The 27,436-nt window shown below is 37.8% G+C and overlaps 1 protein-coding gene across 3 annotated transcripts in view; it reads right to left on the minus strand.

Moving 5' to 3' along the window:
* Nucleotides 1-27,436, minus strand: part of Arhgef9 (Cdc42 guanine nucleotide exchange factor 9) — a 138,164-nt gene that overhangs the window by 38,948 nt on the left and 71,780 nt on the right. For all 3 annotated transcript variants that reach the window (XM_028774350.1, XM_028774351.1, XM_028774352.1), the window contains exons 3-4: nucleotides 21,886-22,077; nucleotides 12,144-12,323 (exon numbers count right to left, since the gene is read on the minus strand). In XM_028774350.1, coding sequence (XP_028630183.1) covers nucleotides 12,144-12,323; nucleotides 21,886-22,077 — 372 coding nt within the window. The remainder of the gene's footprint in view (nucleotides 1-12,143; nucleotides 12,324-21,885; nucleotides 22,078-27,436) is intronic.

The raw sequence follows: 27,436 nt of genomic DNA on the forward strand, positions 1-27,436 counted from the left end.
TGCTATGAAAACTGGTTTATCTGTGTATAAAAGGATGAAATTAGAGCCACATCTATGACCCAGTACAAAAACTTCCAAACACTGAAACTCAAAACACTAAAACAGCTAGAAGAAAACCTAAACAATATCCTAAATGATATCTAAGTGTAGGAATAGGACTCCATTTGCCAGGGAATTAAGGCTCTAATTGACCTCATAAAACTAAAAAACTTCTGTGCAACTGAAAACAAAACAATCAATTTAAATTAAAAAGGAAACAATCTGACTGAAAAGGAAGCCCACAGAATGGGAATCATTGCCTGTTTATATCTCTGATAATGGGTTAGTACCTAGGATATATAAAGAGCTAAAAAAAACACAAAGGTTTGAAAAAAAATGACCCATTCAAAAATGAACACAGTTCTCAAAAGAAGGAACCAAAAAAACGAATAGAAATATTTTTTTTAAATGTTCATTGTCCCTAGCAACTGAGGAAATACAATCTAAGCCATTTGGAGATTTCACCTTTGCCCAGTAAGAATGGAAAAGACAAACAAAACAACCAAGAGGAAATGCTTGAGGGGATGGAGGGGATGTGGCTAAAGGGAGCCCAAGTGACTGTTGATGCTATCATAAACCTGTCCAGCCATCTCTGGGAATCTGTGTGGAAAGTCCTCAAAAAGCTAAAATTACATCTGCCTTATGACTCAGACCTAAAGGACGTGACATCCTACTTCACAGATACTTGCTCAGCCATGCTCACTGGTGCTCTGATTATGATAGTTAGGAACTGGAAATAACCTTAATGTTCTTCACTGATGAATGGATAATATAAAAGTGATATATATATATTATTCAACTATAAGGAAAAATTAAATCATAAAAATTTCAGGTAAATAGATGAAACTAGAAAAGATAATGTGGAATAAGGTAATCTAGATACAGAAAAACAAACACTGCATGGTCCTTTCAGATGTGGATCCTAGTTCCATATCTTCAGATATGAGTACAGAACTTTGAGTAAACACAAAGTCCAGGAAAGTAAAAATGGAACACTGTAGAGGCAGGAAGGAACAAGAGAAAGTAGAATAGTAGTGTACAAGTGATCTGAAGTGGGAGATGGGAAAACAGGTAGCTTTAATTAGAGAGGAGGACAGTATATAATTACAGAAGAATGAGAAGAGTTAACAGTAAGGATGCCTGAAAAAGTCATAAGGAACCAAACTGTTATCTATCTACCTAGACTACCCCCAATACATGTAAATCTATGAATACATATACATACACAATTTAAATGAAAATTCCCTATCCTGGCTGGCAATACTCCCTCCATAGACCATCTAACAAACCCCTCAATACCATGCATGAGAAGCCCTCTTTTGGGTTGTTCAGGTAGGAAAATGAATTCTAGATTGTTACCATCTTTTGAAGATTTTTTTTTAATTTAAAAATGTTAACTTACAAACAGACTAAAAGTCAGGATTATCCAAGATACTGCCAAAACATTATAGGTTGTTTTTGAGGTCCTTGGTTACTTTCCAGTTGTGGAATACAAGACTTTATTGTTAATCAAAGGTGGTGTTGGAGAGAAGGGACATGGGAGAACTTGGAGAGAGGACAGGGGAGGGAGCAAATGATGCAATTATATTTTAATTAAAAATTGAAGTAAAAATATATCAGCTTGGTGTGGTGGCACAAATCTTTAATTCCAGCACTAAGGAGACAGAAGCAGGTAGATCTTTGTGACTTCCAGTCCAGGGTAGTCTATATAGTGAGTTCCAAACTAACTAGAGCTACATTGTGAGACACTGTATCCAGAACAAAAAAATATATTAAAGAAATGAAAAAGATTGTTTCCAGCTTCTGGCTATCACAAATAAGGCCGCTATAAACATAATGGAACATGTGCCTCTGTGGCATGGTAGCGCATCTTTTGGGTATATGCCCAAGAGTGGTGTAGCTGTGTCTTCAGGATGATCTATTGCCAATTTTCTGAGGAACCTCTAGATTGAATTCCAGAGTGGTTGTACCAGTTTGCAATCCCACCAGCAATGGAGGAGTGTTCCTCTTTCTCCACATCCTTGACAGCATGTGCTGTCACCTGAGGTTTTGATCTTACCCATTCTGATTGGTGTAAGCTGGAATCTCAGGATCATTTTGACTTGCATTTCTCTGTTGACTAAGGACTCTGAACATTTCTTTAAGTGATTCTCAGCCATTCGAAATTCCTCTATGGGGAATTCTCTGTTTAGTTCTATACCCCATTTTTTGATTGAGTTGTCTGGTTTTTTTTATGGTTAGCTTCTTGAATTCTTTATATATTTTGGATATTAGTCCTCTATCAGATGTGGGGTTGGTAAAGACTTTTCCCAATTTGTAATTTGCCAATTTGTCCTATTGGCTATGTCCTTTGCCTTACTAAAGAAGATTTCCAGTGTGATGAGGTCACATTTATCAATTCTTGATCTTAGAGTGTGAGCCACTGAAGTTCTGTTTAGGAAATTTCCCCCTATGCCAATGAGTTCGAGGCTCTTTCCCACTTTCTCTATTTGATTCAGTTTATTTGGTTTTATGTTGAAGTCTTTGATCCACATGGACTATTACATCATGAGTTTTGCAGGCAAATGGATTGAAATAGAAAATATCATTCTGACTGAGGTAACTCAGACCCAAAAGGACATACATGACATGTACTCACTAATAAGTGAATACTAGTAAAAAAAACCTACAGAATATTCAGGACGCAATCCACAGAACTCAAGAAGGCTAACAAGCTGAAGAGCCCAAGTGAGGATGACTCAATACCACTTGGGAGGGAGAAGAAAGCAATCACGGGGTGGGGGGGAACCTGAGTGGGAGAGGGGACAGGGCGGGGAAGGGAGAACATGATCAGGTACTTAGTGTGTGTGTAGGGGGGAACAGGACTAAAGCCCTGAGGTCCAGCAGAAAGAACGGAAACAGGAAACATCTGGAGGTAGGAGGTGGAGGGACTCTCTAGAATGTACTAGAGACCTGGGAGGTGAGAGACTCTCAGGACTCAAAGGAAGGAACCCCTTCTCAAAGGGAAATGCCCTACAGTGGGGAGAGGGAACTTGTAGAGTTCGCCTCCAGCAGAAAAACAAGGCATCAAGTGGAGAGACGGGGTTGCCATCCCACAGTCAATAACTCTGACCTAGAATTGTACTTGTCTAAAAGAACTGCAGGGACAAAAACGGAGAAGAGCCTTGGGGAGAGGAGATTCAGTGACAGGCCCAAATTGGGATTCAGGTCATGGGGAGGTTCCAAGGCCTGACACTATTACTGATGCTATGGTGTGCTTACAGACAGGAGCCTAGTATGACTGCCCTACGAGAGGCCCAACAAGCCGCTGAACAAGACAGACACAGATATTTACACTCAACCAATGCATTTAAGTTGGGGACTCCTGAAGTTGAATTATGGAAAGGCTGGAAGAAGCTTAGGAGGAGGATGACCCCATTGGAAGACCAGCAGTCTCTAACCTGGATCCTTGAGATCTCTCAGACACTGAGCCACCAACCAGGCAGCACACACCAGCTGGTCCAAGGCTCCTGACACATATACAGCAGAGGACTGCTGGGTCTGGGCTCAGTGAGGGAAGATACACCTAACCCTCAAGAGACTGGAGGCCCCAGGGAGTGGGGAGGTCTGGTGAAGTGGGGTTGGGAGATGGGGAGAAGGTATGGGATGGGGAGCAGTTGTGGGGCAGACCTGGAGTGGGATGAAGACTCGACTATAAAGAACTAAAAAAGAAATGAAAAGGAAAAAAGGAAACACAAATAAATTATATACTTATATAGCCACTAACTTCAGAAAATTTAGTTTTTAATAAAATACCATTTGCAACAATAGCAAGAATCATTAAATAATCATTAAATAGCTTGAACCCAATTTTTGGTTCGAGGACATCAGCAAAATGGTACAGTCAGAGATGCCAGTCTCTCCTCTTTTCCTAACAAAACTCACCAAATTGGCAACCTCTTGAACAAATATAACTATAGGAGAGTTTAAGAATTTACTTAAGAAAGTATAATATAGTAGAAGAAAAAAATCACCCCACAAAGGGGTAGGAAGATCACTATCATCTCCCTACATACTCCATTCCTATAGTCTTGCATGACATGCTTGACACTAGAATCAAACACAGCGGTTCTCAATCTTTCTAATGCTCTAAACTTTAATACAGTTTCTCATATTGTGGTGACCCCCAATCATAAAATTAGTTTTACTGCTATTTTATAACTAATGTTGCTACAGTTATGAGTTATAGTGTAAAATATCTGTGTTTTCTGGAGGTCTTTAGGCGAGCCTGTTTGACCTCCAGGTTGAGAACCTGATCTAACAGGTTTCTTCATTTGGACATCAGTAGTCTCCATGGACTCAAGGCACCAAGCACAGCTTTCACCACTAAAGATGCTTAAATGTTCAAGGTCACAGACCCCAGTGATTAGTTCTTCAGAAGAGACTGTCAGTCCTAGCAGCTTCTACTGATAACTTACTGTTAATATAAGAGCAGCCTGACTGCAGCCTTTATCAATGAAGATTCCAGAGGTTTTAGTTTGTTTGCATAAGGCATTTTTTTGCCTTTGCATTCTCTGGGTATATGATACACTCTACCTCTTCTTGTTCTCTTAGAACTGTACCAGGAATTCCTTACCTCTATTTAAGAGATTAAATCTCTTAAATAGAGGTAAGGAATTCCTGGTACAGTTATCCTAACCAAAGGACTGAGTCCTGTAGCTTTAATAATATCCAAGTCCTTGGTTTACCAAATTTCTCCCTTCCAGGTATCTGTACTGTCTGAACTGCTCCTACTTGAGACATCCCAGCCCAGCCTAGCCACCAAGCTTACACATTTGATAGTTTCCTAAGATACTACCTTTATTTCCTATAGTTATTTTAGCTACATCTTCCTTGAATGCTCTGTCTCAGTAACTCCAAATAACTACCAAGCATGGCTCCATGATAACCCAACATGGCCTCTGTTCTAGACTTACTGCCATGTGCAACCAAGTTCTCAAAACAAATGCAAACCCCACTGACACAACTTATTGTTGCTATCCATTCAAGGTCTTGTGACTTTGAAAACTAAAACAGTTCGTCTCTGCCACCATGTGCCTGTCTAAAAACGATGTTTCAGGCAAACCACTAGCATTGTCTTCCACCAGTGATATCTAGCCAATAGACAGACACACTTGTATAGATAAGGACCCAAAGTTCTCAAAGCCTCTGTGCATCTTCCCCAGCTCTAGTCAATATAGTATACTGAACTAACAATATAGTCTTTTCACTCAGCCATGGAGCCACTGCATAATCTCAGACAGGATTCATTGAGACACTGCATCTACTGCCCAAATGCATTCTACCTGGTTACTCTTAAATGAGGAGAAAAGGATTCAGGGGGTGAGGAAAGAAGGTAAGAGGGAGGGACTGGGAGGAGAGGAGGGAGAGGAAGCTGTGATTGGGATGTAAAGTAAATATATTAATTAATTAATGAAGAAAGAATCCAAAATAATTCTTTGAAAGAAGTCAAGTGAATTAAGAGGACAAGTATAAACAATTAACAAAATGAGAAAATAGCACAGAACAGAAGTCGAAGACATTAACAGACACAAAAGAGAAGCAAATAAAATATTTGGAGCCACAGACTACATTTAGTGAACATCTAGACAAAGCTTAAAGGGAAGACAAGATCAAGTGGAAAATGAGTAGGTGAATTCAATTGATCATTTGCTGCTACAAAGGACAAGAAAGGGAAAAAGAATAAATATTTTGAAAATTCAAGTTTCAGAAGAAGAAACAGACAAAAAGAAAGAAAAAGAAACTCATTTAAAGAAATGGTAGTTGAAAACTTCCCATATCTGGGGATAAAATACAAATATTTAGGTTCAAGAAGCTTAGTGATCTCTAACAAAATAAAACTAAAGTAGAGTTTGCCAAAAGATTACACAGAACTCAAAGAATTCTAAAAGCAGAAAAACAAAAGAAGCACATTCCACAGAAGGGAGCTTTGATAAAGATAAAAAGATTTCTCAGATACCATGTCTTAAAGCCTGGATAAGGCAGATGAACATAGAATTGAGGCAAAACATCTTTGAGGTTTAGACGGAAACATCAAATAAGTTTTTCTCTATGTATCGTGACACATAATACAGGATTCATTCTATACTGACATTCACTGAGGGGAGTTGAAATTGACACTGCTGTATTTTATTTGGAGAATAAAAAGTCAGAATGCAGTAAATTTTATTGTCTGTTCCCTTTTCCTTGGCTTGGTTAGAGTTAATGGTTCTTAGAGTCTAGAAAATATTCAAAAGAAGTCTGAAAATATGTTCATAGCTTGCTGTACTTAGTGTTGGACTCTGAGTATTTAAAACAATTGGACTCTTAATACTCTAGTATTTAAAACTAGTTAGTCTCTTGGGTTGCACTCTGAGTATTTAAATCAGTCCAATTGGATTATACAATACATTAACAGTCGGGTCTTAATATTTAGCCTCATATGGACTTGAATTCATGATTCTCCTTCCTCTCCTAATCAAGGTAGAGTCTGCAGGAGAGTACAGATACAGAATCCAAACTATGACCAGACATCAGTAACAACTGCTCAGAGGGCCACTACTGTCAAATGGACTACTGAAAAACCTCAGAAAAGTGACCACTGTCTATTATGACCCAACCCACGAAGGAATGTTCACTAACAAGACCAACATCTGTAATTTGAGCTCAGCTCACAATGACTACCCAGGGGTATAAGAGGAATCTGGAATCCAAGAATGCACACTGTGAGTTGAGACTGGAGAAAGGAAACAGGGAAGAGAGGCTAGTCAGACTGTATATTCCCATCCAGTCTGTCTCCATCAAATTTATTCCTCCTTTAGTGAGTACCTAATGCCAATTTAGCAGGTCAGCTCTGTTCTCCCATCTCCCTCACCCTTTCCCCATTTCTCCCCTCTTCACCTTTCCCTTTCCTTCTCCTTATCTCTCCCTCTCCTTATCTCTTCCTCTTTCCCAATCTCTCCTCTTCCCCTCTGTGTTTCCCTTTCTTCCTCCTTCCCTTCCACTGTCACAGTTTTGTGGCATTCTCTTGGTTTTCTTCCTCTTTTTATTCCCTCCATTTTATCCTTTTACTAGGCTTTCACAAAATACAGAGTAGCCTAGTCTGTGAGGTTTCTGTCTCTGGTTCTTGAGAGCTGGGAATGTTTTAAACCATCTGACTGCATTCCTTTACTCCTATCTTTTCAGTCTACCTTTAACCAGAATTACCTCATCACTTTTGTCCCTACTGATGACCCCTTCTTTTCCATTCCTCTCCTTCCTCACATGTGATCTATCAACCCAATAACATTCACTAGTCTCACTCTCATTTTCCCTATCTACTCATAAACACAGTAATCAATATCTTCAGTTCCCTTACCTCCTAAAATTGATGGCATTTAAATAGTGCTTGACTGCTATTTGACTATTACTGTATGTTCATAGTGGTCCAAGAAGAGGGCATATATCTTAAACATTTTTAAATGTTTTAAAAATTTTAAACATACACACACTCTGTTATGGTTTCTATTGATGTCATAAACAGCATGACCAAAAGCAACCTGGGGAGAAAAGGATTTATTTCATCTTCGAACTCATCTTACAACATTCCTCCAATACTGGGGAAGTAAGGACTGGAACTCCAGACAGGAACCTGGGGACAAGAAGCACTGAGGCAGAAACTAGGAAGGAATGCTGATTACCGAAGTAGATGGACCAGTTTTCAATCTCATCAACAATGACTCAGGGTTCTCTTTTCCCTACATTTCTTGCAGCATTTGTCATCAGTTCTGTTGACCTTTATCATTCTGACTGGAGTAAGATAAAATCTCACAGCTGTTTTGATTTGCATTTCCTTAACTGCTAGGGGAAATGAACATTTTGGGAGACCTATTACACATTTTTTTCACCTTCTTTCAAGAATTCTCTATTCAGGTCCCAGAACCATTTATGGAATGGGTCATCTTTTGTTTTGTTTTGATTCTATTTTGAGTTCTTTATATATTGTGAATATTAATCCTCAATCTACTGTATAGCTTATAACCTGTAATACATACACATGTGTGTATAAATATACATAAATAGTTTAAACGAAAACTTCAAGGAAACTTCTCTTTGCAATAAATGGAGACCAGGAGAGAAAACTAAAAGCAATAAAATGTGGAGTTGTGGACTTTGTTCTTAGCACATACATCTACAATACAACTTCTGTACCTAAGGCTCAGATATCATTGCAGAACCAGGACTATAAATAGTATAAGTAGTGTAAAAGATGGAGGATCTGGAACTTGCTGTGAGATTTTTGTTTCCTAGGAATACCAGAAGCTATACCCATAAAGTCTTGCCAACATGGCAGCTTAAACATGAGCTGAACAAAGACAACACCAGTAAACATGGTAATGTAGAAAGCTGATGAGGCCTCAACACTATACAAAGAACTAGAAGAAACTAAGGAAAGTGGAGGCCTGGAGACACAGTCTTTCCTAGTGAAGAGCACATCAATTGGTTATCTAATGCCAAATGGCTAATCCTGAATACATACACATACAAGTAATATAAAGTAATATATAGACTAGCAGGTTGCCTTTATGTACTTAGGAATGTATATATACATACATTCCTTGTATATTAATTGTATATGTAACAATTAATAAAAAAGAGACCATAGATGAGAGCAAGGAGATACGGGAGGGTTTGGAAGGAGGAAAGAAAATGGGGTAATGTGGTAATAATACTATAAACAAATGAAGTAATTATATTATAAACAAAAATATAAATAAATAAATAAATAAATAAACAATGCTACCCAGCTTTTTGAACAGCCTAACCCAAATAACCCAACAGTTATCATTTCTGATATGTCCATGAAGATATGTCCAGTCAAGGGAGAAGCCATAGCCTATACTAATGAGTTCTTCCATTTGGGTGGTTATTTCTATAACCACCTGGAGTCCCAAAGGGCTCTGTTCAACTATTCAAGGTGGGTTACAGCCTTGAGATTTTTTTTGACAAGATAATTAGGAATTAATTAGGATCCACCTCCTGTGAGCTTGTACCCACAATAATAATAGCATGGATGTGGCCCAATTATGTCAGCACATCCTAGAAAAGCAAAATGCTTTTGATCAGATTGGTTTTCTCTGCTAATCTTGACATAATTTGAGGTTTCAATCTCTTTAACCTGGGAAAAGATTCCTTTTGTTTTTGTTGGGAAAAGCTGTTATGTTCTTCCTTTTTCATTGTCCTTAAAGTCTAGTGTCAAGAATTGCAGCAAGCTGCCTCTGGACTAATCATAAAGATTGATACTGGACATATAAAAATTGGGGTGATATGAGAAGCCAGTGAAGTCCTGAGTGAATGTATGTATTGTTTGATATGAGCATGACCATGTCAAGATCTCCAATGCCTCATACCTATGGGAGTGGTAAAGTCTTCCCCAGATGAGGCTTAGAGGGATGGCAAGGGCTTCCTCTGGTCCAAGTGTGAATGTTGACAGTGGGTGGAGAAAATGTCCAGTATAGTTTTCCCTGCCTGAATGTTTGCAGCCTGAATATTGCTCTCCTACAGAGATTGCTTCTACTGAGATTGGCTAAATCTTCCTCTTTGTCCAATTGTATATCTATGTCCTACCTCCCTGTTCAACTCTATGTAATAACTGTAACTGTTCAACAAACAAGCTGAGCTTCTGGGTGTTGTGGCTTCTTCATCAGAGAGCCCAGACCACCAGATCCTAGCTTTTCTGTGTCTATGTATCTATGTGTCTGTCTTTTCCTCATTCCTTGTCACCCCAGTAAGGTCAATATCAGGATCTGTGCAGAGTACCACAATCTATATTATGGAGCCATCCTAGGTATCCATCAGAAGATGAGTAAAATGTAGATGTGAGTATATAACCTGGAGTAACTTCCAACACTAGGAGTATAAAAAGGGACCATGGGAGCAGAGAACACTAAACAGAATAATAGGACACAGTTGCTATAAAGGGTGAGGTGGGCAAAATGTCTAGTGAAAACTTGCCCAGGGTTAGAGTTAACTTTCACAGAGGGAGAGGGAAAGAGAAAGGATGAATAACACTAAGTATATTTGAAAAAAACAACAAAGGGCATTATATTAATTTATAGCTACTCAAAATTGCTGTGATATATACATGTTTATCTGTATGTGTATATACTATATATAACCTATAATACATATTTTAATTAAGTTATGCCAATCAGGGTGATAATGTGCTCCCCAAAATATATACTATCTAACAAACTCCAGTGCTAGGCATGGTAAACCTCCTATTGAGTTGTTGATTGGGGAAGTCAAAGAGACTTCCAAAACAATACAGTCTATTGCCATTGCCCTTAGTGTCATTCAGAAAAATGTTGCAGAAAATACCACAAACATTGAACACAGGATTTGCAGGAATGGATCTAGATCTGACACAGAAACCGCATCACTAAAGACTAATACTCATAGCTTTGGAAGGATTCCATGCAAGCTGCCAGTGGAAAACCTGGATTTATATGAAATTCTAAAAAATAAGCAATGGTATGATAATGAAAAGCAGATCAGTTGTTTGAAGGAACCAGGGGTAAAAATTTAAAAGAAGGATAAGATCTTCAGTGCAGTGATAGAAATAAAATATTCTATTTCTTGATTATAATGGCAGTTACATAACTACAAGCAATTAATAAAAAAAATCCTTTGCAATATATAATTCACATTGGGGAATCCTATATGTAACCTATGGCCAAGTAAAGCTGATAAATGACATTCTAGAACTAATAAACAATGTAATTTTTAAAAGGCAAAATAATATTTAATATGGATAGTATATTATTATCAAGTATTTATTCCAGTTTTACAACATTAATTTATCATATGAAAACTGTTCAATTCAAATTAGCCACATTAATAGAGTAAACCATTAAAGCAAATGATTCTTCTCCTCTAGGAGATACAGGACAACTCCTGAAGACATGTTTAGGTTGTTTTAACTAGTAGACAGGAAAAAGCTACTTGACATCTAGTGGGTAGCAACAAAGAATGCTAATAACACATGACAATATAAAGGGAAACCTGTAGTTGAGGACACTGGTCTGTGTTCTGTTTTGCCAACATGTGCCAACCTATGTAGCCTGCTCTTACATGATATCTAAAAGCAAAACGCCTCATAGCATCGTTTTTACTCTGACGTAACTCCATCACACACAGCACAAGAGTTTTGTGCGTGATCACTGTAGATCTCTCAGAGTGTTTCTTGCCTATAATTTTGGCATTAAAACTACTATGTCATGAACATGTTTGATATTTATTAAATGACTCAAATACTCCCTGAAATGGCAGTTCAGAAAGAGTTATCACGTAAGACATGAGAATGCCATACTTCGAAGGGTTTACTTGAAAAGTTTGCCCTTCACAAGCACTGGAGAACTTTAATATCAAGAGGGATCTCTATGATGCCATGGTTACAATTGCTCATCATGTCCAGTCAGCAGAAACAATGTGGTTTATATGAAATATTTGCTTTCCTTCTGAAAATCTGAAATTTTGGTGAATGCTATACAAAGAGTACCATATAATCAATCTCCTATGAAGGTACTGAACTTCAAATAGGGTAATGGACAGAGCTGGAGTTAGCCAGTAACTTCAGGCTCAGGTCCCAAATTTTCACTAGTTTGTTTATTTTAAGCCCATGGCTCCTTTCATTAAACTTGCCACTTCTCATACTCTAGTTCTGATCCTGCATTACCTTTCATGAACTACTTTCTTGAGAACTATACGCTCTCTCTCTTATTTCTCCAATTATGCAGTGGATATGTTGAATTCCTTCCCAAATACTGGGTCTCATAGAAGCTGAACCCAACAGGAAAGGGAAAAATAAGTTTAAAAAATTCTTTTGATAACTTCCCAAAAGGTTGGGGAGAAAAGAGTATAACAGCAAAGAAAAGTAATCCTGGGTGAGTTATAAATCTTCCTAACGTAAAGATGAAGGATTAAAATCAGAATCATGTAAGAACTCATCCCCCATTCCAGTCCTTCACAGCTGACTAGAACCAGCTCACACACCACTCTATGGTTTCCTAATATTTCGTTAAAACTGAACAAACCGGGATGCTCACATGCTCTAAGAAGCAGGGTCCTATCTCACTGAGGTGGGGGTCATCATTGTTGTACTGCTTCTCCAGGTCTCTCACAAAGCCCATCTGAAATCTGTAGATGTCTTCAATGTTTCCAAAGATGATCTTCAGCTGCTCATCACTGAACATGTCCCTTCTCTTTCGGCACTGCTTCAGGTATCCCTGCAGACAAAGGAAAAGCTCAGGATGAAGATGTCCCTCCTATTGCTTCCTATACACGCATCGTTTCAGTTCCATTAAGTAGGCGGATAATTCCTTTTTTTTAAACTTATTTACTCTATATCCCTCTCACTGCCCCCTCCCAGTCACCCCCTCCCACAATCCTTCCTCCTTCCCCTCCCCCTCCCCCTCCCCTCTGAGCAGGTTGGGGACCCCCTGGGTATCTCTTCCACCCTGGCACATCAACTCTTCAAGGCTACACACTTCTCTCACTGAGGCCGGACAAGGCAGTCCAGCTAGAAGAACATATCCCACCTACAGGAAACAGTTTTAAGGATAGCCCCCATTTCAATTGGTCAGGACTCACATGAAAACCAAGCTACACATCTTGGAAGAAGAGGAGGAAGGATTACAGCCCTTAAGTGGATAGGAACTCCACAGGAAGACCAACAGAGTCAACTAACCTAGACTCTTGGGGTTCTCAGAGACTGAACCACCAACCAAACTACATACATGGGCTAGGCCTAGGCCTACCAGCACATATGTAGTAGGCAGGTAATTCTTATTTTCAGTTTTCATAAGGGGATATGGAGATCTAGTGAAGGAAGTTACTACAATAGTAAGTCTTCAGAGAATGCTTACTCCAGAACACTTACATTTTCCCACTGAATGAGAAAAATAACCCAAACAGCTAAGGGTAATTTCCCAGAGCGTAGATTGTACTCAACATTAATTGTATTAAGAATTTTAGGAGGAAATGAAGATATAGTTCAGTGGTAGAACATTTGCCTAGAATACCGAAGACCTGGGTTCAATTTCTAGTACCAAAAGGTGTCTTTGTTGTTGTTGTTGATAAGGAATAGAATACCAAAGATGTGAATGGCTCCAGCTATAGAAACAATTACTAAAATAAAAATGTTTGTACAGGAATCTAGTAACTGAAGTCAAAGCACAAAAAAGCACCGATAAAGAAACAGGAATTGAGAAAATGAAACCATTCTTTTCTTAATATTTTGAAAAAAGAGCTATGTAGCCCAAGCTGGCCTTGAACTCATAATTCTGTTTCTGATTCACAAGGCCTCAAATGTCACAATATGCCACTATATCTGGCTCTGAGCCATTGCTATCTAAGGCCAGGAAGGAATATAGATGATCTTAGCTATCAAACCCAAGAATAATCGGATATATCTGAAACATATACAGGCAAATTCTTACAGAATTCAATGATAAAAGGGGAGTTGACAAAAGAAATTCATTGCCTGATGAGAAACCCTTAACACAATGATGACAAAAATACTCAGCCCAGTTAGCACACTCCCTAAGATATCAATTCAGAAAAGAATTAATGGCTATGTCCATTCTTCCCATTTGAAAGGATAAGGAATGATCCAAACATCATACAATATCCAAAACGCAGCAAGGATGTAGAGTTCAAAGCCAGTATGGAAAGTAATGTCTATAAAAAAGAATGAAAGGAAATGCCAGTGAAGGCTCCCAATTGTCCCAACAGATTCATTATCACTGTGAAGGAATTTGTATTCTTTCTATTATGTATATATGGAAATTATGTGTGTATATTAAGAAGAATGTAGCTTGCTTTCTCAAAGTTAATGGTAGAAAAGAAATACACATTCAATTTAATGGGATATTATACAGCCTTTAAAGTGATTGAAACATACTGAAGAAACATGGAAAAGGTTTATGAAATAATGTTAAATTTAGAATATGAATGATGGATCAATATGATATACATTATAATGCACACACCTAATTTTTTCCTTCTGTTGAAATAGATTTTTCCTTATATAATAGATCCATGATTATGGTTTCCCTCACTCTATTCCTCCTAGTTCCTTCCTACCTCCACTCCCACCCAGTGTGTCTCTCATTAGAAAACAATCCTAAGGGATAATAATAAAATAAAGTACAAGATGAAACGAAAACTGACAAACTAGAATAGGACAATACAAACAAACAGAAGAAAAAGAGCTCAAGAAAAGGCATAAGAAACAGATACAGATGGCGGGCCCACTTATTAACACTATCAGGAATCCCAGAAAACTACAAAACCAGAGTCATATCCATACAGAAAGAATCTATAGGGTAAAAAAAAAACAGGTGTATATTATATACATATACTATATATTCTCAATTTGTAGTACCAAATTATTATATATATATGTGTGTGTGTGTGTGTAAAATATATGTAAGTATGTTATATAATATATATAAAATAAAAGATAATTTTAAAAAGAAGCCCTGACATTACATTATGAGATAAGAAACCAAAGATGCTGTTGAATTTGTTTTCTGTTGGCCATCTACTGCTGGGCATGTGGCCTACCCTTGTGAGTAGTTTGTTTCCCCAGTGATATTCCTTTGGAGAAAACTAATTTTGATTTGCAAGTAATCACTTGCTATCAATCAGTGATAGCTTCTGAGATAGGAATGGGGTCATATGACTACTCCTTTCAGCTCTAGGACCCCATCTTGTACAGAGCCGTACAGGCCCTGTGTTTAACCCTTATGTAACCTCTGTGGTTCTATGACTCATAGCTTGATTATCATTGACCTTACACTTAGTACTCACATTGAAGTGAATTCATACCATATTTGTCTTTCTGGGTCTCAGATACCTCACTCAGGATGATTTTTTTTGTAGTTCTATTTACCTGTGAATTTTGTGATGTCATTTTTATTGCGGAGTAATATTCCATTGTGTAAATGTACCACATTTTCTTTACTCATTCTTCTGTTGAGGGGAATCTAGGTTGTTCCCAGTTCCTGGCTCTTATGAACAGAGCAGGAATGAACATATTTGAGCAAGTATCCCTGTCATAGAATGACCCTCCTTTGGGTATATGCCTAAGAATAGTATGGTTGGATCTTGAGGTAGAACAATTCCCATTTTTCTAAGGAACTGCCACACTGAATTCTATAGCTGTACAAGTTTACATTTCCACCAGCAGTGGGGGAGGGCTTCCCTTCCTCCACATCCTTGCTAGCATGAGCTGTTACCTGTTATTGAGCTTAGCCATTCTGACAGGTGTAAGATGGAATCTCAAAGTAGTTTTGATTTGCATTTCCCTGATATCAAAGGATGGTGAACATTTCTTCAAGTGCTTCTCATGAGATTCCTCTGACGATAATTCTGTTAGATTTGTACCCCATTTTTAAATTTGGTTATTTGTTTTATTGGTAACAAGTTTTTTGAGTGGCATGTACATTGGATGTTAGCCCTCTATTGGATGTGTAGTTGGTAAAAATCTTTTCCATGCAGGCTGCTGGTTTGTGAGAAAGTTGGTGTCCTTTGCTGTGCAGAAGATTTTTCATTTAATGAGTTCACATTTATTAGTTGTTGAACTTAGTGTTTGGGATACACCTTAATTTTTACCTTAAGTAGATAAAATTACAATAAATTATACACAAGCAACATTTTGCTCAGATCAACAGCTCATTGTTTAGTTGGGTTATTTGTTTTCTTGACTCTGTTTTTTAGTCCGTCATATAGTATGAATACAAAGCCCCCTCTTTGAGATTTCAACTTACCACAGTCAGAATTGCTAAGATCAAGATAGCAATTGACAACAAATGCTTGCAAGAATGAGTGGAAAGGATAACCCATATTCACTGTTGGTGGGATTGCATATTGGTTCAGCAACTCTGGAAATCAGTATGAAGAATTCTCAAAAGCTAAAAATAGATCTACTATATGCTAACCTATAACATTCCTTTGCATATGTCCAAAAGACTGACATCCTACTTCAAAAATACTTGCTCAGCCATAGTCATTGCTGTTCTATTCACAAAACCTAGAAAATCAGCCTAAATGTCCTTCAAGTGATGAACAGATAATGAATGTGGTACATATATACACTGGGATTCTATTCAGCTCTAAAGATAAATGAAAATAAAATTATGAAAATTTCAGATAAATGGATAGAACTAGAAACTATTATACTAAGTGAGGTAACCCAGAGCCAGAAAGACAAGTGTCACATATCCTTTCTTATTTCTGGATCCTAGGTTACATTAAACTGGATTAACTACAAAAATAAGATCATAGAAAGGGATCATATAGGGAGGCTGTAGAGAGAAGAATAGCAAGAGACAGATGATATGGATGGAAACATTGTGGCAGTACCTTAGCTGTGGATGTGAGATACATCACAATGCAGAAGACGAGGGACAGAGGAATAAAAATCACTAAGGATGTTTGAAATATCCATAAGTAATCATTTTATTTTTGTTTACCTAAAATTACATATATGTTATGTACTTTAAATGACGTTATCCCACCAGAGATAATAATATTCCCCAAGAGTCATAGTCTATCCAACAAAAATCCCAGTACCAGGCACAAATGAACAAACAAAATATCCCCTCCTTTCTAATTGCTGGTTGTGAGCATCTTAAAAGACTCCCAAAATAATATTGAACTATTGGTGGTGTCACTGGTGGCCTCTCAGAGACTGAAGATAAGTCCTTATTGCTGAAGACACCACACACTTCAGACATAGTACTTGGAAGAATCTAAGTGTAACTGAATTGGAAGCCTCCTCCATGAGAATGAGCTCACATAGTACTGGAAGATGCAATGCAAGCTGCAAAGGGAGAAAAGCAAGCAAATAGTCCTACCTAGCTGTGATGCCTACAAAACACACACATACACACACGCACACGCACACACACACAAAACCATGTCCATCACACCAAGATATCTCCAAAGGTGTAATAGTGTCACTTATAAACTGGGAGTAACCAACAGGCATCTACTTGGACTTAAGACCTTGTGAATAGAAAAGAATTCATGCCTGGTACTGACTCTTCTAGCCAAATACCAGTGGCTACTGAGATCATGAATTTTAGAAAAGAACTGATTGCTGCTACTTTCTCAAACCAATATGTTTTCTAACTACATTCTTACATTTATCCTTATACCTATAGATTAGTGTAGCTCTCAATTCTTGTCAAAGAAACTTCTTTTTTGCAGCAGAGGGAGATCATTACAGAAAGCCACAACTGGTCAAAACGCAGAGAACAAACAGCAGGGTTCCCAGCCCCACTTGATATATTTGTAACAAAACATATACATATAAAGCTCAGGGAAGATCACAGAAGATGGGATGGGATGAGTATAAAAGCCACAGGACCAGAAGGTCTGCTGTGATACTATGTCTTCTATATAGGATGGAGAAACTGCACCCATAAAATCTCAACAGTACAGTATCCTAAAGAAGACTTGAATAATGACAATACCCACTGACATGACAACATGGACTGGGGACATCTCCTAGAGTCCCATTCTTAGAGAATCAGTCTTCCCTTGGGATGAGCCCCTAATTGGTTATCTAAGATGTTTGGGTTGACTAGGGCAGACATAAAATCCTGGGCTGATCATTTTAGGCTAATTAGCTGTCTCATCTGTTTTTTTTCTAATATACTATATAAAAATTGCCACATATACAGCATATTATCATTGATGATATTAACGACCAAGATATAATGACCCTTGGTGAGTACCTGGGTATAAATAATGACAAAAAAAAGAGAGAGAGAAACCTAATACTTTTGAAAGCTCGAAGGTTTTTGCTGTTGTTGCTGCTGTTTGGTTTGGGTTTTAACTTATATCCCACTATGTAGCCCAGACAGGCCTCAAATTCATGATCCTCAATTTTCAGTTTCCTGAGTGATAAGGTTACAGGTCTGCAGCTTAAAACCAAGGTTTAAACATAAAAGACAGAAATAACATGGTAAAACTTATTAGATAAAGGAAGAATTTCTTGATGGTAAAGCAACTGAGACCAATCCAAATGACCAAGCAAAGATAGGCAAGATTTTCTGAAGGCATCTGAGAATAGAACTGATTTCACATTTATATTGTGCCTGAGCTAATTTCGCCCCAGGGACAGAAAAGACATCATTTTGAAGCATCTTTAGCCCTGTTTGTTTAGTACTTAATTTCTTCTATTGTAAAATTAGTACCATGGTTACAAATGGCAATGTCACAGATGATTAGTCATAATGATCCTGAGCTAAGCTCTGAGTTTTTATCCCCCTGGCTAGATTTAGAAATCTGGGGAGAGTGCAGTAGATTGTCATATTAACACATTCACACTCAAATAAGATGTGCTTCCTAGAGTGCTAAGGAGGAAGAGGCAGAAAGTGCAGAAGAGAGCTGTATCACTACCATAGGTTTCTACAGTGAAAATATGTCCACAAAACCAGAGAGATTGAAAGCCACATATTACTTAAAGAGAAAGCTTCCCAAACCACTTATTTTAAAGGTGGGGAACAAGGTCAAGGGTTTCAAAGATTTTGCTGAGGTTTTTTAACCAGACATCAAAATATGACTTGACCCTGGGACTCTCAGTTCTAACTCTGGTACTTTTTTCTGAAAATATTTTGGTGCCAAAGGCTTTGGTTTAGAGGTAATACAGTCTAAAGCTAGAATACTGCCCATGGCCCAGCTAAACACAGATTTCTCTAATTCTCTTTGATATCTATTGCTGTGGAGTGGAACAAAGAGATAGCTTCTAATGTCTTTAACAAAAGCTCTGACTAGGTTGGACAAATCTTCAATGCAGTCATTGCACTCCTCCTTCTGTACAGATTAACATATCCATTGTTGTACCTAGTGTTTTCAGACCACGATGTTTGAGAGTTGGGGAAAACAAGGCATACTTCTAAAACTAATAGGCTTTCACAGCATTTGAGCCTGGAAAAAAATAAGAAAAATATTGTTTTCTAATTAAGGATAATTTGTTGGTAGAGAAGATAATAATATTTGCCCTCATTGAATTTGAATTTGACACCCAATATGATAATCAACAAGTATGTAAATGGAAACAAGCATATTTACTTTAATTTTGCAGTGTCAGACACTGTGGGTTATGGATTCAACATCAGTAATTAACAAATGAGATCCCCTTCCTCTTATTACATTTACATTCTAGTATGATAGATAAGCCAAAAGTAAATGAATATATAAATATACTGTTTATCCAATAGTCAAAAGTATAATGGAGAAAGGTAAAATAGGAAAACAAAGAAGCAATGAAAGCTTGAAGTTTTAAATAGAATATTTGAATAAAAATTTGAAGCACCTAATTGGAGGAGGATTTCTCTGGGCAAGGAAAAACAGTTTAAAGTCTGTGTTTGGGAGCATGTCTGGCTTTAGATGAATAGTAAAAAGCCTGTAGGGATGGGTTAGCAAGAACATAGAAAAAGAAGCAAGAGACGAAGCCAAAATAGTGAGAGGGGGTTGACACTACCTGCCCTTGTAAGTAATAACAGCTTCCATTTTTACCTGAAGGGAAATTATGAGCCATTGGAAGGTTTTGAGCAAAGAGGGAAAATTACCTTAGGTCATGACAGCCTGCCCTAGTTATCAAATGGCAAACAGATTCTACATAGTTTATTATAGATACCATAATATCTGCAAATTCTCATTTGAAGATTTCTAAGTTTCTTATGTTTCTATGCCCTTCTTCTCAAACTTTTATATTTACAAATCAAATGGGTGAGTTACTAAAATGCAAAATTTTACTCACTAAGTCTGAGATAGAGTCTAAGATTTTACATGTGTAACAAGGTCTCAGGTGATGCCAATATTGCTGGCTACAGTAGAAACCTCTGAGAAGAAAAGGAGAGCTATGGATAGATGAGTGAACAGAAAAAAAATTTTTTGAAGGGAGAAATAAAAAGACATTTTCTAAAATATCTGGAGCATATTTAATTACAGTATTCCATCTATGATCTGGGGGTACAGATCAGTGGTAGTAAACTTGCCTAACATGTACAAAGGCCCAAGTTTACACCCCAGGACAATTTACATGTAAAGAACAACAGTACATTTATTTAGTTTCCTCAACAATTTTAAGGAGTAGGTATAGCATGAAGTGCAAAAGACAGAGGAGAAAATTGAGCTCAGAATATGTGGATACTGGATGTGGGGTTCCCTTTAAGTCTATGGGGTTAATTTGTAACTAAGTTGAGATATAACAGTCAGAACAGTATGTTTCTGGAACCTGTGCTCTTTCTACCCTCTCCCACTGCTTCATGACAAGAAGAGGATAATTCTTCATCTACTTAACTGAGGAAATAAAATGAGCTCAGGTTAAATTTAATGCCCTTGATTATCTTTCCACAGGTGTACTGTCCACTGTGATTTCAAATTGTAGTGAGTCTTTATTTAAACTAATTCTATTTAAATAAAACAATTAGGTTTTCTTTCTCAATAACACCAGCCATGTTTCAAAAGTTTGGCTAGTTCTACCAGAGAGAAAAGATAAAACATTTCATCACTGCAGAAAGTTCTGTTGGATAGCTCTGCTCTAGGGTAACTGGGTCTTAAAATATTACAACTATCCTCTCCAACCACAAAGCAATCCCCAGGTTAGGTAAAGAAATTAGGCTCTGAGTTCTCCTAAGAGGGAAGGAAACAAGATGAGTCAATGAACCATTTTCCCAAGGTCAAAAGAAAGCTGGGTGATTTTGGTTTTGGGGTGTGTGTGTGTGCACGCGAGTGTGTAAATCTTTTCAAAGAGGGCTAGAGAGACAGCTCAGTGGTTAAGAGCACTGGATACTCTTCCATAGGACCTGAGTTGGATTGTTAGAACCTACATAGTGGATCACAATCATCTAAAACTCCAGTTCCAGTGGATTCAATGTTTCCTCATGTACCAAGCACACATGTGGTACACAGACATACATGCAAGCAAAGCACCCATATACATAAAATAATGACTTTAAAACATTCTTTTCTCTATTTTCTATTGATTTTTCTCTTACTGCTTAGTAATAAACCCTTTGAAAATGTTAACCAGCTTCCATTAAGATAAAGAGAACATGGGGTGGGGCAGAGAGGCTCCCAGTCTAGAGAGAGAGAGAGAAAGCATGGAGTTAGGGAATATGGAGACACAAACTAAAGAAGCTAAGGCTTGTTGATATAGCCTTCATCTTCTGTTGATTTCTTCTACAAGTACTTATATGTTTAAATTAACCACAATGTTCTTCAAGTGAAGGAAGAATACCAGCACATCAGGATCATAAGCGATGTTTTTAAAACTTAAATATGCTCATGCTTCACCATAGCCACTAATAATTCACAACTTAGGTGGCAGGAGTGAAGAACTTACAGTTTGCATCCTTTAAAAAAATCCTAGGGACTCTTCTATACATTTAAGCCTGTCTCTTGCTAAAATTTCCTTTAATGAATGAGGTAGGTTAGACCTTTGCTGGATCAGAAACCAGGAGGTTAAGGGTACAGATTCAGGAAAGGAAAGGACAGAGACAAAGAAGAGGCAGACAGAGAAGTAGAGGTGGAAGGACAGAAGGTCAATACTAATGAATTAATGACAAACAGATAAAACAAAGGAGAGAAAAAAAATTGAAAACGCAAAGGATGCGATTTCATCCCACTGAAAACAATTCGGGAGGTGAGTTCAGCTGCCTTTTTGGTCATTCTGGGACTGCCACAGGCAGGCTCATGCAGACTGTCAGCTCTTCCTAGAAGTGCCCTGCATTGTACCACACATGCTCCCACATGCACCGCCATGGCTACCTCACAAATGTCCTTGAGGTGCTTGATGTAATGACGCTCCGTGCTCATGATCTCATTGATGACATTGGCCCGCATCTGGTCCCGGTTCTGTAGTGGCCGGCCCAGACAAAGGCAGTCTGAGTTGGGGTCCAGGTGCCCATTCTGCACGTCACTGGGCCCTTCCTCCACCCCATCCTCCTGGTTCACCCAGAGCTGTGGAATTAGGCAAAGAAAAAAATGATAATAGGTTAATGTTCTTTGAGAAATGTCCAACTAAATAGAAAAAAAAAGATAAATGAGTATCTTTCGTTTTCACGAAGTCTTCAATCAAGAAGCTTTTCAAAACAGAGTATCAAGACTGACTGCAGGACGTCTTGCTGGCTCTACAAATGCTTCTAGTCCTCTCTAAGTCTCTAGAAAACTATCTGCAAAATGGAACATGTGAAGAATAACTGGATCATTTTGAAGAGGCTTCAGAAGAGAGAAAAGTAATAGTAAACAGAAACTGTTCCTGCTGAAACATATGTATGTACACTGTTTCAAAAAAAACTGAAAACAAAACCGAAACTACAGATTTAAGTGCCAAAGAAAGCATTTAAGTGGTAAGCACAGTGGGATATAGGAGTAGGTATCTCAGAAACAGAGCTTTAATGTTGATTTTCACCAAAGGATATACAAACAATCGTCAAACTTTGACTGTAAAATGACTTAGACCTGAAAAGACTACCTCCTCAAGTGTGAAGAAAGGGAACATTCAAAGCAAAGGTGAAAAAAATCTCCTTTGAGGAAGCAGGATGAGATGTTTACACTGTGGATGATTTAGTTTGAGTTAAGAAATGATTTCAGTCCCATTTCATTCCAGTTCTAGGAGGGAGATAAATCTATGTATAGAACAAAGCAGAGATGGATGGGTTTACCAGATATGGGTGGGGTTACCAGGAAGAGAAGCAAAATCTGTAATGCATAATTAGCAAAGAAACTTGGTAATTATTTTTAACAGATTCCATAATTTTCCCCTTTATTTTCCAACTTTTGACATTCCTAACTCAAGAACCCGAGAGAAGGCAATTTAGATACATCAGCACTGTCTAGTCTTTAAGGATCAGATGACCCTTTGAGTTAATGTATAAGGAAGGAGTAAAGTCAACAGTTACTGTGTATTATTGACAAGGACTTCCTCCAGGTAAAAATCCAGGTAAGGCATGACAAAGTCTTCCTCTGGACAAAGTACAAGTGTTTAGGAATGATTGATCAGTGTGTGCAAAAACTACCAACTGCAACTCCCTCTTCCAGGATGACTGCACAACTCACCTACAGAGAGATCTCCTATGGAGACTAGCTAAATCTTTCTCCGCTGTGCTGTATATAAAAAACTTGATGAGGTTCTGGATTGTTGCATAATTGGTGCCACTCCATTAGAATAAGCATGGACCACCTGATCCCATCATTTCTGTATGTGTGGCTGTCCTTTCTTCATTCCTTTGTTGTCCCAGTCAGGTTTTCTAGGACCAAGCCATGAAGAATTCAACACTATTCATGAGTAGTTTTATGACAGCTAAGGCTTTGAGGTAGAGCTGTAATAGTACTTCTAAACTGTACTCTTTCTTACTTTCAGTCCTAGGAGATATAGGGAGCATAATTATTATCCAGAATGCCTAAAGATATTAGCAAAATATATTCCACTTACTTGGTCTAGGCCAAAACAACTAGAGATCACTGCTTAAATGCATTTTGCATATAAGAAGAAATGATCAAAACTTGATTATCTAGAACGTTCCATCTGCAAATGTGCTATCTCTAAGCAAAACATCAATGTGTGTGTGTGTGTGTGTGTGTGTTTTAATTTTCTTTGAGACATGGATATCATAATATAGTCCTATCTCATTATGTCGAGTATGGTGGCTACAAACTCAAAAAGATATACCTACCTCGGTTTCCTGAGTTCTGTGACTAAAGGTGTGAACAACATACTTGGGTCTTTCCTTCTTGCTTTTTTTTTCAATGTGTGTAATTGATCCCTTATTACCTACCCATTAAAATAATTAAGAAATGCCTTCCTTTCCCTGTCTCCCTAGATGATATATGGTAACTTGTAACATGAAATAACACCTTTTTCTCCCTAAGGTAGTGTTTGGTCAGCAACAGAAAAGTAATATGTGTGTGGTGTGTATGTGTGTGTGCAAACAGTAATATATATAAACAGTAATATATATTGTTAATATATCAATCAATATAATACTTAGCATTCTTGTCTAGCACAAAGACAATCAGCACAATAAACAGTCAGGCAAAGAAGCTACTCCTTGTCTCCCAAGGGAAAGATAATTTGCTAATTAAATAAAAAGCATCATAAGAAAGCTGTTAACAAATTGTTTTCCTTTTCTAACATACACATAATTAGAAGTAATAATCTCCAATAAAACAATGAAAATTTTGGTTACAGTTCAGAGGGGAGAGGGATGGTGAGAAGAGAAAAGACCTATGGCAATTACTTTTATTTGCATTCATAACTGCACATCAACACACAAAGACAGAACTTGTCCGCTCAGTTTTCCTGTACAATACACCCATGACAATAACCATATCTTTCCAATGCATCCTATTTCACTATCACTTCATTGTATCTTCTACTCTTTTCTGTTATTCTTTTTTGTCCCCTGGCTTTTCTTTTTCATTGAAAGTGTATTCAATATATTCCGATCATGCTTTTTCTTACCATCTCCTCCTAGATCCTAAGCTGAATTTAAGTCTCTTCTTAAAACCCTCTTACACTGGCTTTAAAACTATCCACCATGGCATAAGTTTGAATATGAAATGTTTCTCACAGCCTTGTGTGCTAAATGTTTAGTTCCCAGTTGGCAAAACTATTTTGAGAAGTGGTTGAAATTTTAAGAAGTAATGCCTCACAGAAGAAATAGGTCAGTGAAAGCTATGATTTTAAAGGTTATAACTATTGCCAGTCCCCACTCCAATCTCTCTGCTTCATGGTCATCATGGGATAAGTAAAGAGCAGCTCACAAAATGGGTAAATATGTTTGCCAGCTATTTAATAAGTAGAAATAGATCTGCAATATGACCTAGTCAAGCCACTTCTAGGCAAGTAACCAAAGAACTTTATATCTTACTATAAAATTTCTTGCACATCCATGTTCATTGTTATTTTATTCATAATAACTAGGAAATGGAATAAAAACAGATGTATATCAACTGTTGAACATATAATGAACATGTAATACCTATAAAAAGTCAAACATTACTCAGTCATGAGGAAAAATTAAGTCATAAAATTTAATGGATAAAACTGGAAAGATTACTTACTGAGGTCACCCAGGCCCCAAAAGACTAATGTACAGCTATCTGTCCTATATGGGTACTAGCTTCAAATCTTGTGTTTTATATGTTTAGCTTCAAGTACATGTGGTAGTTATGAAACTAGCAATGAATGAAGGGATAAATATTAGGAAGGGAGTATGAATTATAGGTGAAATGAAAGTAGAGCATAGGCATACGATGGGCAGAAAGACTCAAACAGGTAGTGGAGAAACAGGGAAACTAGAAGGCAAGGGAAGAATTAACCAAAATGAATAGTCTTTGTGGAAAACTATGATCTTGTAATCTAAGTAGAAAACACAATAGAAACAGTCTGTAGAACACATGTGATTTCCAATATGTAGAAATCATAAGAACTAAAGATTTAAATGGGGCTGGGGGCAGAGAGTAAGGGAAATGAGGGGCAAGTAGGAATTCACCAAAATTAAGGATGTCTAAGGAAGCCTTATGAAATCCCACTAGTATAAGCTAACTAAAGCATAATTTTTGAAAGAAAATGGGTCTGAACATAAGTGTGCCACATAGAAAAATAATGCTGCTCTCAGAAGATGTAAATCATTAAGTAAAAATTTCAGTGCCAAGCACAGGTTACCTCCCTATGAATTATTGGTCAAGGAAGCCGCAAAGATGCCCACACTAAGGCAGTCTATTTGTATTGCCCTTGGTTGCCTATCATAAATAGATGGCTAACATCCTATTGCTGAAAACAACATACACTCCAGTTGCAGGATATAAAGGTATCAGTCTTGAACTTATCAAGAAACTCTCTCCCTTCTAGCTAGATTTCATAATGGTGGAAAGTGCTATGAGGGCTGCTGGGGAAGAAAGGAGATCAGTGGTCTTGACCAGTGCTGCATATTGCATGCTACAATAATGATCTTCCAGGCAAGATGCACACACTGAGGCAATAGTGGCGAGATAGTTTATGGGGTAACCAACTAACTTTCTTGATTGGATTTTTTTTTAAAGATTTATTTATTTCATTTACATGAGTACACTGTAGCTGTCTTCAGACACACCAGAAGAGGGCACCAGATCCCATTGCAGATGGTTGTGAACCACCATGTGGTTGCTGGGAATTGAACTCAGGACCTCTGGAAGAGCAAGCAGCCAATGCTCTTAACCACTGAGCCATCTCTCCAGCCCTCTTGATTGGATTTGAACATGCTCCAGAGGAAGTCATTTGTGCCCGGTATTGTAAACATGGTCAAAATTCATGGCTAGATAATGTATAGGCTGTAGACCAGAACTGATTAATAGTTTTCTAGACGGTCATGTTGTAAAAATCTTCTACAATATTTCTTTTTATATTCATAGATTTGTGCTATTTTCAACCTTGGTCAAAGAAGCTTCTGATTGGAATGTGTAGTGGTTAATGAAGAGACTCAGACTCTTCAATATGCTGTGTGCTCAGCCACAGATGGGGCATCTACATTACAACTACCACCACTACCTCCAAGGCTCAGGAGATATCACAGAAGAGCGGCTGCAGAGAAGATAAGAGCTGGAGGATGGGAAGAGTACTGCAAAAGGCTGACCTGTGTATGCCACATAGGTGTTACACACATGAACTCATAGCAGCTCTGTTTATACACACGAGACCTCCACAAGATCAACAAAATTAAAAATTCAAGCATGGAGGGGGAGGGGCTTTTTTTCAACGCCCCCATCAATGGCAGTTGATAACTGCTAAGAACAGGAAAGTCACTATTCTTTGGTGTGGGAAGAGTCATTTGTAGGTTGTCTATGCCTCACTGGACTACTACACACACATGCACACTTGGGCACCATTAACTGGAGTTAGGAGGTTATAAAAAAACATTACTTTAGGAGAAATAGAAGATATGTCATGAAGGGTGTGGTGCGGGCTGGAGGGAGTGATGGATATGACCAAGATACACTATAAATACATAAAAAAATAAAAGATTTCTATTTAAGCTATCAAACTTGAATATACAAAGCCCTGCCCTGCCTGCTTTTTATGATGAAATCTATTTTTAAATAATGCTGAAAATCCATCTAATCCAAGTTACTCATCTTCTAGGAAATAGGCAATTTTTGACCGAGAGTCAGAGAAAACTTTCTTAAAAGACAACTTTGGATGGTGACTTGGTAAAGCACTGGCTTTGAACCCTTGAATTCTTACCTTAGTTCCTTGTCACGAGATAGGATATCATTATCTCTAGCCTGGGCTATAAATCTGCCCTTGCTAGTGGTATAAGGAATTGCTTAGAAACCAGTG

The sequence above is a fragment of the Grammomys surdaster genome, unplaced genomic scaffold (genome assembly GCF_004785775.1).
Source record: "Grammomys surdaster isolate TR1022 unplaced genomic scaffold, NIH_TR_1.0 240, whole genome shotgun sequence".
In the NCBI taxonomy this organism is placed as follows: Eukaryota; Metazoa; Chordata; class Mammalia; order Rodentia; family Muridae; genus Grammomys; species Grammomys surdaster.